The following is a 16171-nucleotide window of genomic DNA, read 5'->3' as shown; positions in this document are numbered from 1 at the left end:
AAGATAAGTACATTAGAGTCTCTAGTTTGAGAAACAGACGCCTCACAGGTCCCCAACTGGCATCTTCATTAAATAGTACCCGCAAAACACCAGTGTCAACATCTACAGTGAAGAGGCGGCTGCGGGATTCTGGGCTTCAGGGCAGAGTGGCAAAGAAAAAGCCATATCTGAGACTGACCAATAAAAGAAAAAGATTAAGATGGGCAAAAGAACACAGACATTGGACAGAGGAAGACTGGAAAAAAGTGTTGTGGACGGATGAATCCAAGTTTGAGGTGTTTGGATCACAAAGAAGAACGTTTGTGAGACGCAGAACAAATGAAAAGATGCTGGAAGAATGCCTGACGCCATCTGTTAAGCATGGTGGAGGTAATGTGATGGTCTGGGGTTGCTTTGGTGCTGGTAAGGTGGGAGATTTGTACAGGGTAAAAGGGATTCTGAATAAGGAAGGCTATCACTCCATTTTGCAACGCCATGCCATACCCAGTGGACAGCGCTTGATTGGAGCCAATTTCATCCTACAACAGGACAATGACCCTAAACACACCTCCAAATTGTGCAAGAACTATTTAGAGCAGAAGCAGGCAGCTGGTATTCTATCGGTAATGGAGTGGCCAGCGCAGTCACCAGATCTGAACCCCATTGAGCTGTTGTGGGAGCAGCTTGACCGTATGGTACGCAAGAAGTGCCCATCCAACCAATCCAACTTGTGGGAGCTGCTTCTGGAAGCGTGGGGTGCAATTTCTCCAGATTACCTCAACAAATTAACAGCTAGAATGCCAAAGGTCTGCAATGCTGTAATTGCTGCAAATGGAGGATTCTTTGACGAAAGCAAAGTTTGATGTAAAAAAAATCTTATTTCAAATACAAATCATTATTTCTAACCTTGTCAATGTCTTGACTCTATTTTCTATTCATTTCACAACATATGGTGGTGAATAAGTGTGACTTTTCATGGAAAACACAAAATTGTTTGGGTGATCCCAAACTTTTGAACGGTAGTGTACTTATCTCAGATGTAGGGTGGGATGGTCATAAAGTCCTCATAGAAATATCAGTCCTCTTCAACTGTCATAACTAAAGTGACATCAGTCAATCAAAATGTTCACATCAAACTACAGTACTGGACATTCATTTTGTATTACAATGGTGTCAACATTGTTATTATTGATGTCCAGCAAATCTTTATATCTCCTATCTTCCTGAACCTGAATAGAGTTTGAATAGATCTGGCCATTGACCCAACTGGGTGTATCTGCCTCAAGGACGGGACTTATGTTCTCAATGTGGGAGGAAGTCCGCTATCAATTTTAGTCAAAAATAGACAGGAAACACATCCTTGAACAGCAAGCAGATGATACAAAGTTTATCCTACCGTAGCATATCATTAGCTATGTTCACATTTAGGGTGTGAATGACAGCAGACAGACATGTTATTTCTGTCATGTGCAAGTGAATGTGTGTATGTGTGTGTGTGTGTGTGTGTGTGTGTGTGGTAAAGGATGAACAGTCATACAATACAGTGTATGAATAGAGCAGAAAACGAAATTGAATATCAGGCCTTAACCTTGTCGGCTATCAGACACTCGGCAAGAGGAGAGAAGGTAGAGACCATGACATCATAGGAAGCAAGCACAGAAGGTTTGCCACCCAGCAGTGATATTAATTTACACACCAGTATATGAAATCCATAGGCATTAGGTTTTGTTTTGTTTTGTTTTTTTGGGATATTTTCCCCCTTTTTTCTCCCCAATTGTATCTGGCCAATTACCCCACTCTTCTGAGCCGTCCCGGTCGCTGCTCCACCCCTTCTGCCAATCCAATGAGGGCTGCAGACTACCACATGCCTCCTTCGATACATGTGGAGTCGCCAGCCGCTTCTTTTCACCTGACAGTGAGGAGTTTCACCCGGGGGATGTAGCATGTGGGAGGATCACGCCATTTCCCCCAGGTCCCCCTCCCCCCCGAACAGGCGCCCCAACCGACCAGAGGAGGTGCTGGTGCAGTGACCAGGACAGATACCCACATCCGGCTTCCCACCGACGGACATGGCCAATTATGTCTGTAGGGACGCCCAACCAAGCCGGAGGTAACACGGGGATGCGAACCGGTGAGCCTTGTGTTGGTAGGCAATGGAGTAGACCGCTGCATATGAGAAATGTGTTATTCAATTTTTTCGCTATCTGTTTAGGTAGAGGATACTTAACATGACTGCTCTTACCACAATTATTCACGTTCCCTTTTGCATATGATGTTTTTAGACTTGTAAGTGTCCATGATCATTACATTTTGTTATGCAACTCAGAAAAAAATACTGATTTATGAATGTGAAGGCTATTTATCATTTACAGTGGTCAAAATGTTCATTCAGAATGTCATGACAGTTGTCAAAATGTCCATCCTTACTGTAGGGTTATCAAAACTACAGTGCCATAAACCACCCAAAAAGTACCTTAAACATCCCAGTACTGCTATTCAATAAATAAATAACGATTGCAAAAAAATGTTGCTGTTACTGTCGAGTAGTGGTGTTCTGCTGCAATAACAAAGCACTTACCACGATCAACCACAAGTATTAAGCACAACATGTGCATACATGTGTTTCTGCAGTCAGTCTGTGAATAGCTTGTTAACAGTCTAATCACCTCACTGTTAAAGACAAAACGCATGTTTATTTAAACCTTTCTGGATTTGCTACACACATAGTACAATCATTTTAACTGCTGGACTACAACAGGCAAAACATCTTGATTTATAGCTGTTTTGTATTGCAGCAATTCAAAATTCTGAAGACGTTCATAATCTGCAACAGCCATCGGCTACACTGTCACTGCTGCTGTCATGATACACACCAGATGAGCCTTACACACACACACACACACACACTGACTGAGCCCAGCTGTCTGCAGCCATTATCTATAAAACATAAATCAATCAATCAGTTTTATATTAAACACGTTAAAGAAAACATAGGCAATAAAAACAAATAAACAGAAAAAAAAAATCATTGGAAACACGTAAGTGTCAAATAAGTAACTCAAATAATACTGATCATGTTCAGAGGGGTAAGAAGAATTTGAGACCTTTTCTAGTCCTACCCCCTCGTACAATTTATGATTGCATGATGGATTGATAATAGATAATAATCGATAACAGAAAATGGAAGTTCAATTTACAGCCATCAGTTTCCTTGATAGCTACCTCAGTCGACTCAAACAAATCAACCCATTTGGACAAAACAAAATAATAATTACAAAAAAAAAACTGGTCACTGGTCCATCTCATAACTGTTCAGTATTTTATTTCTGTAGAGTCTTGGGTTCAGATAAAGTAGTACATGTTTTCAGCTCATCACTGCAGTTATTCCACAAATCAACTCTTGGTTGTAACACAGTGATTCGTTACATCTGTCCTTACTAGTGGTCTCTCAAATTGTGTTTACTTTCTCTCAGTTGGAACGACTCTTGGATACTAATAGGTAATTGTTGATTTGTTACTCTGTACATTATTTGTACTCTGTACAACACTTATAAAGCCCTTCACAAACTGGCTCCCCCATACCTCACCGATCTCCTCTCCCCCTACCAACCCTCTCAGTCCCTCAGATCCACCTCAGCCTCCCTTCTGTCTACCGCCAGGTCCAACCTCCGCAGCTTTGGTGACTGAGCCTTCTCCAGGGCAGCTCCCAGGCTCTGGAACTCAATTCCCCAAATCATTAGAGACTCAGAATCCCTCCCACTCTTCCAATCCCGTCTCAAGACACACCTTTTCTCCATTGCCTTCTCGTGCCCCCACGTCCGCTCATCCACCCCTGGTCCGGGGCAGGCTGGGGACTGAGTGCTCAACCTGCCCCCCCCCCCAACTCCCTCCCCAAGCGCATCGGACACTGCTGCGGGCTGCCCACATTCAGGTCATTGGTCGGGACTCACCTCTTCAGACTTCATCTGTGATTTATGTGATTTTGATGTTTGTTTTTCTTTCCCTTTTGTATCTGTACAAGTTGGAGAATACTGCTGGCGTCGTGTGTGGCTGCCGCTTCTCCCTCTCGTAACCCCGCTTCTCATCCACCCCTGTATGTCAGTGTTATATTTATCTGTCGTCTTGTTTCACCTCGTTTATTGTAAAGTGACTTGGAGTTTTGGGTATCTGTACTGTGTTGTGGATGTTTTGGGTACATTCTTGGTACTTTTGGGTTGTTTGGGGTGATTAGTGTGACCCATACAGGGTTTATAGCCCAACAATTACATATATACAATGTGTGGTTGCTATACAATACAAGTTTGCCAATAGACTAGATGAGTAAAGTGTGAAGTGTCTGTAGAAAGTGTCTGAGGCAAAGTGGTAAAAGTGGCAATAGTTTTACGAATGTAATTATTATTGTTATGTTGTGTTTAGTGTCCTTATGGCCTGGGGGAGGAAACTCGTTCTGAGTCTCTCAGTATTGGCCTTGTGGCTGCGAAGGCGTCTGCCTGACTGCAGTGGCTGAAAAAGTCCATTATGGAGTTGATGGGTATCCATAATAATCCTTTTAGCCCTGGTCTTGCCCCGCCTGGTGTATAAATCCTGTAGGGGGATGAGTGTGGACCCGGTGGTACACTCAGCTGACGGTACCACTCTCTATGGGGCTTTTTGGTCTTGAGAGGTGGAGTTCCCATACCGGGGGGTGAGGCACCCTGCCAGGAGGCTCTAAATGGCACCAGAATAGTAGCTTTTCAGGATCTGTGGGGAGACACTGAACTTCTTCAGCTGCCTGAGGTGATAGGTCCTCAGTGATGTGAACACCGAGGCACCTCAAGCTGTTCACCTCCTCTACTGGAACCCTGTTGATCGAGAGAGGGCTGTAGGTCATTCGCTCTGTCTTTCACTTTGTCCACAACAAGCTCCTTGGTTTTACTGATGTTCAGGGAGGGGCTGTTGGCCTGGCAACACTGTCCTCCACGTAGGTGGGCCTCCTCATCATGGCTGCAGATCAGGCCCGCCACTACTGTGTCATCAGCAAACTTAATGATGTTGTTGTGGAGCTGTTCCTGGCCACACAGTCATGTGTGTACAAAGAGTAGCTCTATGCTAACTTTTTCCCAAGGAGTACATGTGCTCCTACACGGAAAAATAAGAAACACACAAAGAAATTTAGGAGCACAGTGAAAAATGTTCACGTAACACAGAGTATATTAATAAACAATTGGTTACGTACATATTTTACTGTGTGTGCATGTGTGTGTGTGTGTGCATGTACTTACGGACACACATCTGTGCAGTAGCACATGCCACCAAAATCCCACATTGGCCCATGCCTACTAGACGCAAAGGATATCGATTGTGCAGCGGCTTTTGTGTGTTGGCTATCTGGTATGCTCAGCCGGTGGTCCACGGCAGGAGCGGGATCAAACTGTGTTAATGTTAACGCTAGCTGCCTCAGTTAAACTTTGCGAGTCCCCCTTTCCAGATTCTTCTTCCTCCTCATCGCTTTTTTTAGCGATGTCTTCGTGATTTTAGGTATGTCACTGATGTGCGTTCTCTCTGATACATACATACAAACACACACACACACACACACACACACACACACACACACACACATGGTCAACTGTAAGGCATGTGTACATGCGTATGTATAATACTTACCATATTTATAATATTATCAGTATAACACTATTTCATACAGTGGCCTACTCGTGCTCTGCAAGTATATGGGAAGTTAAATGAGCCCAAGTCCGACCCAACCCTGATCTATTAAAAAAAAAGAAAGAAAATAGCGGTCCGAGCACAGCCCAAATCGGCTCAGTGTGTCGGGACCTGTTGGAAACTGATGGGCTTGCAGACCTCTGCTAGCTTGGTGGACATGTTTCCTCTGTCTGTTGTGGTTGGACAACAGCTGAGTAGAGTGGGAGAAGAAAGTAGTGAAGGGAGCAGGGATTCATGCCATGTGGTGTAACATCTCATCCATATTGCTCACTACTACTACTGCTACTACTACTACTACTACTACTACTACTACTACTGCTACTACTACTGCTACTACTACTACTGCTACTACTACTACCACTACTACTACTACTACTACTACTTTTGGCTGACCCCGTTAGGGGTCGCCACAGCGGATCATCCACTTCCATCTCTTCCTGTCCTCTGCATCTTCCTCTGTCACACCAGCCACCAACATGCCCTCCCTCACCACATCCATAAACCTCCTCTTTGGCCTTCCTCTTTTCCTCTTCCCTGGTAGCTCCATATTCAGCATCCTTCTCCCAATATACCCAGCATCTCTCCTCCACACATGTCCAAACCATCTCAATCTCGCCTTTCTTGCTTTGTCTCCAAACCGTCCAACCTGAGCTGTCCCTCTAATATATTCGTTCCTAATCCCGTCCTTCTTCATCACTCCCAGTAAAAAGCTTAGCATCTTCAGTTAGCATCTTAGCATCATCATCTATTCTGCTCACTTGATAATCTGAAAAAGTAAATAGATCATGCTCCCTATTACTTTCATTTTACCTGGCGTTCTCTGTACATGATAATGCCCGTCTAGATTTAGATTATAATCATTGAAAAAAAAATCCTGATGAAGTGCAAGGGCAATTGTTGGCAAACATGACTACATGAATTGAGGACTGGTGGTATATTGTTTTAGGGGTGGAACAAGTGTTTCGTCCCACTTCATTGCAGTCCAGTTCTGTGAGCGAGACGCAGGAGACAGTGATGTTTTGCTTTTGTCATAGTTATAATCTACTGAAATGTATTTATTTAGCGAGCTAACCCGTCCCTTTCCATGCTGCGAATGTATGAACTGCTTCTCACAGAAATGGGCTGCAAAATCCTGGAAACGGATCACTCAGTTGAGGCCACTGACAGTTACTTTGAGGATGCAGTTTGTTCATTTGTGGGCAAAAAGATGTAAACCTCTTTTCACCTGGCTGCCCTGGAGTCTCAGGTCTGACTGTAGGGCAGGGGTGCCCAACTCCAGGCCTCGAGGGCTGCAGCGTCTGCAGGTATTTGTTCCAACCATGCACTACACCACCTGATTTAACTAATTAGCTCACCTCTTGGACCAAGGAGTGAAAGGAATTAGTTAAATCAGGTGGTGTAGTGCATGGTTGCAACAAATGCCTGCAGACACTGTGGTCCTCGAGGCCTGGAGTTGGGCACCCCTGCTATAGGGCCTGCTATGTACGCATCATCTCGTCCTCCAGGCAACGCTCCCTTATCTTTTACCTGCTTTTGACTTTTTGTTTCCCTCTTCCCTTGTCTCTCTGTTCCTCTTCTCGTTCACTTGTCTCTCTCTCTTCTTTACCCCCCCTCCCCTTTCTGTTTCTCTGCTCCTACTTTGGAAAGATTTCGGCTCTCCTCCATGAGATTTTTAACATTTTGAGTTGTTCCAAGAATACAGAGCCCTGCTGCCGCTTAACTTCTTTTATCCTTTTATCCCTTCCAGGCGGATGCTAAGATGGTGTGTGACGTGGTCAGTCGTATGGAAGACACCGAGCCCTACTCACCTGAGCTGCTTTCTGCCATGATGCGTCTGTGGTCTGACTCCGGCATTCAGGAGTGTTTCAGCCGTGCCCGAGAGTATCAGCTCAACGACTCAGCGCAGTAGTACGTCTGTGTGTTATTCTGGCAGGCAGTGTGTGTGTGTGTGTGTGTGTGTGTGTGTGTGTGTAAGTGTAACTTCCACATACCACTGCATCTGAGGATGAATGCAAGCTCTTCATACATATTAGTATATATATATATATATATATATATATATATATATATATATATATATATATATATATAGTACATATATAGTACATATATAGTACATATATATATATATAGTACATATACATATTAGTGGGAAGATGGCTGTGTGAATTCACGTTTGCAGGAGCCTCACCCAGTGTACTGGTGTGGGAAGATGGTAGCGCGAACTCACATTTGCGACAGCCTCATCCAGTACAGTCCATGCAGTGCCTTTGTCCACGTCTGCGTCTAAGTCTGTGTTTTCGTTTGATGGCTGGGAGAGCTGGCGCTGGATTGGCTGGGAGAGCTTGGTCTGCTGCATCCTATGGGCCCAGGGACCACGGCCCTACCTGGAGCTGCGCCCGAGGAGGAAACACCAAGGGTGGTCTGACCGGATGCAGAAGCAGGGCAGGCTAAGCTAACTGCTAGCCCATGCAGACCGGGAGTTCCGATAACACCGAGGGCGGTCTGGCCACGGCCTCGCCTAGCGTTGACTGTGTTTTTGGTGTCATTGTGTGGAGTGTGGGGAGGTGTGTCGAAGGTGTTTGGCTGGGATAGCTGGCGTTGGATTGGCTGGGGGGGCCTGGTCTGCTGTGTCCGGTGCGCCCAGGGACCACAGCCCTGCCGGGAGCTGTGCCTAAGGAGGAAAAACCGATGGCAATCTGACAGGATGCGGAAGTGGGGCAGGCTAAGCTAACTGCTAGCTGGTGCAGACCGACAGTTCCGACAGTCATCCTGGCGGTCTCTCTCTTAGACAGTGGAAAAAAAAAAGTTTTTTGGTAACACTTTCTATGAAGCTTGTATCTATAATGCCCTATAAGCATCTATAACGCCCTATACGCATCTATTGCATCTATAACGCCCATACTTTAATGTGTATTGCAATAACTAACGGCTATGGCTGAAGACTGAAATAGCACTGAAGTCTCATTATGCATCTCTACAAAACTTCAGCAAAACAAGTTGGCTATGTTGCATTATGACATTTGACAGATAAACAGGCTAATGGTGACATTTATAATGCATAAATTAAATTAACAATGTATCATAAAGGTGGTTATGAGGTATTGTGAGGGCGTCTACATGGTTATAATGAATCTTACAATGACTTTTAGCGACACTTATGGGGCGTTATAGATGCTTATGGGGCGTTATAGACTCAAGCTTCATAGAAAGTATTACCATGTGTTCTTGCAGCTTGGATGTGTTTTTGTCTTTGTGTTGCACTGCTGTGGACTTGGGGAAATTATATTTTGTTTCATTTCATGTGCGCAGGTGCATGGAATGAAAGATAAATACATGTTCCTGATTCCCGGTGTTCTTTTATCCAACATTCCACCATTTCACATACCAGCGATGTCTCATATTGGAATAAGCAGCTTGACACTTAGAATTAATCTTGGTAGCTTGCTGGCTGATCAAAACACATCCAGGCTGGATGAAAATTATATACCTGTCATATCACCACTGTAACACTCATGACATGTTCCAGACAGTTGAATTAGTTCATCTGGACGCAGTGTTAAGTGGGAGATGAACTGATTAAACCTGCTGGGATTTCCTTACCTGGATTACTGAGCACGCATCAAGACACTCATGACTTGACAAACAGACCGCACTTGCTGTTACACTGATGGGGGACGGTGACTTCATACATGCATCCACAGATTGGCAGTGCTTTTTTCCCCCTAGCACTGTGAAGATACAGACATCTTCACCTGTTTAAACTTGGGTCTGTTGGCCTCTTCATAAACTAAGGAATGCCAAATTTCATCACTTTTTCCTTCCCAAGCAGTTATTTTGCTGTGACATGTCTGGCCTACGGTGCCGCAGTGGTTAGCGCAGTCGCCTCACAGCAAGAGGTCCTGGGTTCGAGCCGTGGGGTAGTCCAACCTTGGGGGTCGTCCTGGGTCGTCCTCTGTGTGGAGTTTGCATGTGCTCCCCGTGTCTTGTGTGGGTTTCCTCCAGGGGCTGCGGTTTCCTCCTACAGTCCAAAGACATGTAAAGTCAGGTGAATTGGCCATACTAAATTGTCCACAGGTGTGAATGTGTGTGTGTGTGTCGGCCCTGTGATGGTGTGGCAGCCTGTCCAGGGTGTCTCCCCACCTGCTGCCCAATGATTGCTGGGATAGGCTCCAGCATCCCCGCAACCCTGAGAGCAGGATAAGTGGTTTGGATAAAGGATGGATGGATGTCTGGCCTACTTGGATTTATGCTGGTTGATGAAGACATACCAGTTGAAAAACACCTGTCAGCTGGGGTCAATTCACGATTGTCCCATGCCCGTTTCACGCAAAGATCACAAGAAGCCATGTCTGCAGTGTTTTTTTTTACTTAGACTATCCATCAACTATACGAAGTTACTCGTCCCAAAAAAAAAAAAATCTACACACATGCGATGAACATTTTTGATAGAAAACTGCTCCCTTAGACAATGTGTTTTAAAGAAAATTGTAAAATTCCATACTGAAATACTTTATAAGTTAAACATTACATAACTTAAACACAACAGGTTTTATATCTATGTATTTTCTTTGACATTTTAGTCTGGTTATATTTCAGTCAGACAAATCGATCATTGTTACTGTACAGCGTTCTCATGAGAGAAGGAAAATGGGTGTGCGAGGTGAAGGAGTTGGGCTATGTGTATGTGTGTGTGTATTGCATCAGACCACTAGCAGGTCTTTGTGCGTCATTGAGTGTGTGGATCCTCACTGCCAGTTGAGTCTCTTGTTTCGAATCGATACGGCAGTTATTAGTCTTCTAGTTGATTCACACACACGCACAGGAACACTAATAACCAGCTTTATATTCATGTGACTGGGATCACAAGGAGTAGAGGTGATGAAGACATATGAGTTTAAATATTTGGGGTGAACTGTCCAAAGTAACGGGGAGTGCAGTAGAGAGGTGAAGAAGAGAATGCAGGCAGGGTGGAGTGGGTGGAGAAGAGTGTCAGGAGTGATTTGCGACAGAAGGGTACCAGCAAGAGTTAAAGGGAAGGTTACAAGATGGTAGTGAGACCAGCTATGTTATATAGTTTGGAGGTAGTGGCACTGATGAAAAGACAGGAGGTGGAGCTGGAGGTGGCAGAGTTGAAGATGCTAAGATTTTCATTGGGAATGACGAAGAAGGACAGGATTAGGAACAAGTATATTAGAGGGACGGCTCAGGTTGGACGGTTTGGAGACAAAGCAAGAGGCAAGCTTGAGATGGCTTGGACATGTGTGGAGGAGAGATGCTGAGTATATTGGGTGAAGGATGCTGAATATGGAGCTGCCAAGGAAGAGGAAAAGAAGAAGGCCAAAGAGGAGGCTTATGGATGTGGTGAGGGAGGACATGCAGGTGACTGTTGTGACAGAGGAAGATGCAGAGGACAAAAAGTAATGGAAACAGATAATCCGCTGTGGTGACCCCTAATGGGAGCAACCAGAAGTAGTAGTAGTAGATATCTCTGTGACTGGGATCACACATTAGAAATTTTAATGCAACGTCAATCGTCATTAAGACCACTAGTCCTGGTTTATTCAGGAATGAGGGTCAGGGCATGGAGAAACCAAGAGTGGGAGGAAGACAGAGGGTGAAATGTAGAAGAAGGGTAGAGAAAACAGTAGTAGGAACAGGTAGAGAAAGTTATGGAGCAGGAATGAAAGCAAGATAAAGAGAGTGTAAGAGAGTTTGGAGTTAGTGAGTGATTGAATTCATGGAAGAGAGTTCGGGCAGAGAGCCAAGAAGTTCCGTTTCTGGTTGCCAGCTGCAGTTTGTTTGTTTGTGGCTCTACTTACTTTTTTTTGGGGGGGGGGGTGATCCCCCCCTTTCTCTCCCCAATTGTATCCAGCCAATTACCTCACTCTTCCGAGCCGTCCTGATCGCTGCCCCACCCCCTCTGCCAGTCCAGGGAGGGCTGCAGACTACCACATACATGCCTTCTCCGATACATATGGAGTCACCAGCCGCTTCTTTTCACCTGACAGTGATGGGTTTCATCAGGGGGACGTAGCACGTGGGAGGATCATGCTATTCCCCCCAGTTCCCCCACCCCCCAAACAGGTGCCCTGACCGACCGGAGGAGGCGCTAGTGTAGTGACCAGGACACATACCCACATCCGGCTTCCCACCTGCAGACACGGCCAAATGTGTCTGTAGGGACGCCTGACCAAGCCCAAGGTAACACCGGGATTCGAACTGGCGATCCCCATGTTGGTAGGCAACAGAATAGACCACCACGCCACCTGGACGCCCCAAAATTCTACTTACTTTTTAACTTTTAACAACTTCTTGAGACCTTGGTATCATTTTAATTGATTCCATGGTTTGCCTATTTCATGGATTTTTACCCAATCATCGATTGTTGCACTGACTCCCTGCACTCCTGGTGAAAACCGTGTGGACTCAACCCTCAGCTGACAGAGCTAACGGCTAACCTCCACTTTCTTAACTATGAATATTGATCAACTGGTTTAATATTACTATGCTTTGCAAGGATTGCCTAAAAGCAATAAATGACATTTCTAACCCCAAGGATGCTATTCAGTGACTCTCTTTTATCTGATTTTATTGACACTGTAGCTACACAGTTCAAAACTATCTAAATTTTATACTCAGCCATCTCAGATACCATCATCTAGGACCCATCATCTCCTTGCCTGCCCCCCTCCTGCTCCACTCCCAGCTCACAGGCTACCTGTTCGGAGATAGTAGTCAGACGTGGAAAGACGGAAAGACCCCAAGCTCACTCACCTCCGCCCATAAACCTCTCATGTTGTGCTACCGGTGCATGCCATGGTTCAGCCTATGATGCCCCCATGGCCGATGCTGTTCCTGTGGCCAATGTTGCCCTTTCCCACGCGGAACTGGTCCCTTCTTCAGCTGGGACTACTCCTGCTGCAACGGCTGCCCTGGCTGCGACAGTGGCCCACCCACCTCCTCCTGCCACAACAGGTCCTCCTGCATGGGTCCCCCTGCACCGTCCTCCCCGAAGTTCGAGCAGGTTGGTCACTCCCAGTCCCAATGCTGCTTTCTCTGGCCAACAACATTCATTCTCTCCCAAGACTATCTCTGACAGTGCTGTCAATCAGTCACCCCCCCCCCCACCTTCATAGTTGGTGATGCCATAGTCTTAAACATCCGTTTCATAAATACAATTACACGTTGCTTCCCTGGAGCTACTACCCCCGATGTCCTGGAGAAACTCCTAGGACTCCTGGATTCATTTCCGACAATTATGAAAGTAAGCGTCCATGTTGGCTCCAATGACACTGCCCGTCAGCAGTCCAAGTTCACAAAACGTGATTTTATCCATCTTTTTAAGCTCCTCAACATCTCTCATCTCATCTCATCTCATCTCATATCATCATCAGCCGCTTCTCCGGGATCGAGCTGCGGTGGCAGCAAGCTAAGTAGGGCACTCCAGATGTCCCTCTCTCCATCTGCAATTACAGATAGATATTTCCATAGCATGGGTTCACACTTCCTGCCAATCTGGGTCATCAATTGAGATGTCCAAGTCTCTCCCAGGCTTGCTTAATAGCTTGGAAAGTTAGAAATTAGTTGGAATTTGGGGCTTTATGGAATACACTAATGCATTTCTTGGACACTTGTGAAGACAAGGCTCTTTCTACATGTGAGGTGGCACTAATGGTTGTAAATGGGGTATCTTTAGTGATGAAATGTCTGATTTGCAAGTATCTAAAAAATTCACCTTTCTGTAAGCCATATATCACTGCTGCAGCTGCTGAAAGGATAGTAAAGTCTGGCTATCGAATAGATCTCCTAGCTTTGTTAGCCCCTGGCTGTACCATGCTTTAAAGCCCCAGTCTTGGCAACCCGGCAGAAAATCCAGGCCATCCAGAATAGGAGGAAGATGGGATGTTCAATGAGCATGGCCCTGTATAGTACAGATGAACCTCCAGGCTCTGACTGCACTTAAAGTGATAGGGTTAGTACAGAGGTCTTTGACAGACTCAAAATTATTCACAAGCAGCAAATTCCACATAGGGGATTTGGACTGAGAGGATTCAATGTCGAGCCAAATTGAGGCTGGGTGATATTTGAGCCAATCTGCTATAACCCAGAGATGTGCTGCCAACTGAAAGAGTTTCACATTTGGTACAGAGCCAGCTATTTGGAGTTTTGCTATCTTCAGTCAGGGCTTCCTTTTGCTCCAGATAAAGGAACTCAGCCAGCTGTTGAGCACTTTGATAACCTTATTAGATAACAAAATAGGGATCATTTGCAGTGCGTAGAGTAATTTTAATGAGAACAATCCTTCCAAGCCAGGAAAGAGGTAAGGTGGCCCAGTGATCTAAATCTGCCTTTATGGCATCCAGAAGAGGAGGGAAATTGGCCTTAAACATCTGACCATGTGTTGGTTATATACAGTCCCAAGTAAACAAAACCAGAGGGTGACCAATGGAAAGGTAAGGGCTCTGACAGGACTGGGACAGACGTTAGAGACCCCAGTGGCATGACCTCACACTTTGCTAAATTAATTTTGTACCCTGAAAAAGTGCCACATTTTGAATGGCTTGGATCAGGCAGGGAATAGAGTTTTGTGGTTTTGATAAAAAATAGCAACAAGTCATCTGCGTAAAGGGTAATTTTATGCTCCCGCTCGCCAGCGAGAATACCAGATATTAGAGTATTCTGCCTTATTGCATGTTGCTTATCTGCTCAATAGCAACATCAAAGAGCAACGGGCTGAGAGTGTCGCCCTGTCTATTCCCACAGTGAAGGGGAAAGTTGCTAGATCTCATCCCATTAGTTAGAACTGTTGCTGTTGGAGAATTGTTAAGAACCCTGACCCAATTGACAAAGTTATCGCCCAGGCCAAATTTCTCCAGTGTATAAAACAAACAAGACCACTCGACCCAGTCAACGGCCTTCTTGGCATCAAGAGAAAGCACAAGGGCAGGGTCCATGCAGCCCTGGGATAGCTGAATGATATTAAAGAGCCTTCTCATATTATCACAGGAGTTCCGACCCTTAATGAACCCGGCCTGGTCCTCCTTATAATGTAAGGTAACACTTTTTCCAAACGCATGGCTGGTAATTTGGAAAGCAGTTTTTGGTCAGAGTTATGTAGGGCAGTAGGCCTATAGGAGGTGCAACTGTCAGGGCACTTTCCTTTTTTAAGGATAAGGGAGATGTTGCCCTCCCTGAGTGATTGAGTTAGGATCCCATTTTAAAAAGAATGGTTAAACATAGCAAGCAATGGGTCCAAAATAATATTATTAAACTCCTTATTTTTATGATTGGCATTCTCGCTGGGGAATGAGAGGGTCACCTGTAAATGACTACGAGTTGCTGGGGGGAAGGCTGTGACTGTTGTTTGTGCTTATGCACCAAATAGCAGTTTGGAGTATCCGACCTTCTTGGAGTCTCTGGTTGGTGTCCTGGATAGGGTTCTGCTTGGGAACTGTATAGTTCTGCTGGGGGACTTCAACACTCACGTTGGCAATGATGGAGAAACCTCGAGGGATGTGATTGGGAGGAACGGCCCCCCCGGATCAGAACCCGAGTGGTGCCTTGTTATTGGACTTCTGTGCGAGTCATGGATTGGCCATAACAAACACCATGTTCAAACATAAGGTAGTTCATAAGTGTACTTGGTAACAGAACACCTTAGGCCGAAGAGCAATGATAGACTTTGTGGTCTTATCATCAGATCTGTGGCCATATGTTTTGGACGTTCGGGTGAAGAGAGGAGCAGAGCTGTCAACTGATCACCACCTGGTGGTGAGTTGGATCAGGTGGCGGGGAAGGCTGCCAGACAGACCTGGCAAACCCAAACATGTAGTGAGGGTGAACTGGGAACATCTGGTGGAGGCCCCTGTCCATGAGGTCTTCAACTCTCACCTCCGGAAGAAGTTCTTGTGTATCCTGAGGGAGTCTGGGGACATGGCGTCTGAGTGGGCCGTGTTCAAAACCTCTATTGCAGATGCGGCAGGTAGGAGCTGTGGTCATAAGGTCATCGGTGCCTGACGAGGTGGCAACCTAAGAACCCGCTGGTGGACACCGGCGGTGAGGGAAGCCATCAGGTTGAAGAAGGAGGCCTTTGGGCTTGGTTGGCCCAGGGGTCTCCCGAAGCAGCAGACAGGTACCGGGAAGCCAGAAGGGATGTGGCCTTGGCGGTCGTGGAAGCAAAAACTCGGGTGTGGGAGGAGTTCAGCAAGGCTGTGGAGGAGGACTTTGGGTTTGCCTCAGGGAAGTTCTGGCAAACCATCCGGCGACTCAGGAAGGGGAAGTAGGGCCTGACTCAGGCAGTGTTTAGCGGGGGAGGGGAACCTGTGACCCGGACTAGGGATGTTGTTAGGCGATGGAAGGAAAACTTTGAGGAGCTCCTGAACCCAGCTAACATGTCCTCAGTAGAGGAGGTAGAGTCTGAAGGCTCGGGGGAAGCACCACCCATATCCCTGGCAGAGGTCTCTGACGTAATTAAGAAGCTCCT

General features: G+C 45.8%; 1 protein-coding gene across 3 annotated transcripts in view; it reads left to right on the top strand.

Moving 5' to 3' along the window:
• Positions 1-16171, top strand: part of LOC130114797 (guanine nucleotide-binding protein G(o) subunit alpha) — a 206161-nt gene that overhangs the window by 142527 nt on the left and 47463 nt on the right. For all 3 annotated transcript variants that reach the window (XM_056282720.1, XM_056282721.1, XM_056282722.1), the window contains one exon: positions 7433-7593. In XM_056282720.1, coding sequence (XP_056138695.1) covers positions 7433-7593 — 161 coding nt within the window. The remainder of the gene's footprint in view (positions 1-7432; positions 7594-16171) is intronic.

Source organism: Lampris incognitus, chromosome 6 (genome assembly GCF_029633865.1).
Source record: "Lampris incognitus isolate fLamInc1 chromosome 6, fLamInc1.hap2, whole genome shotgun sequence".
NCBI lineage: Eukaryota > Metazoa > Chordata > Actinopteri > Lampriformes > Lampridae > Lampris > Lampris incognitus.
This window is presented reverse-complemented; position numbering and strand designations above follow the sequence as displayed.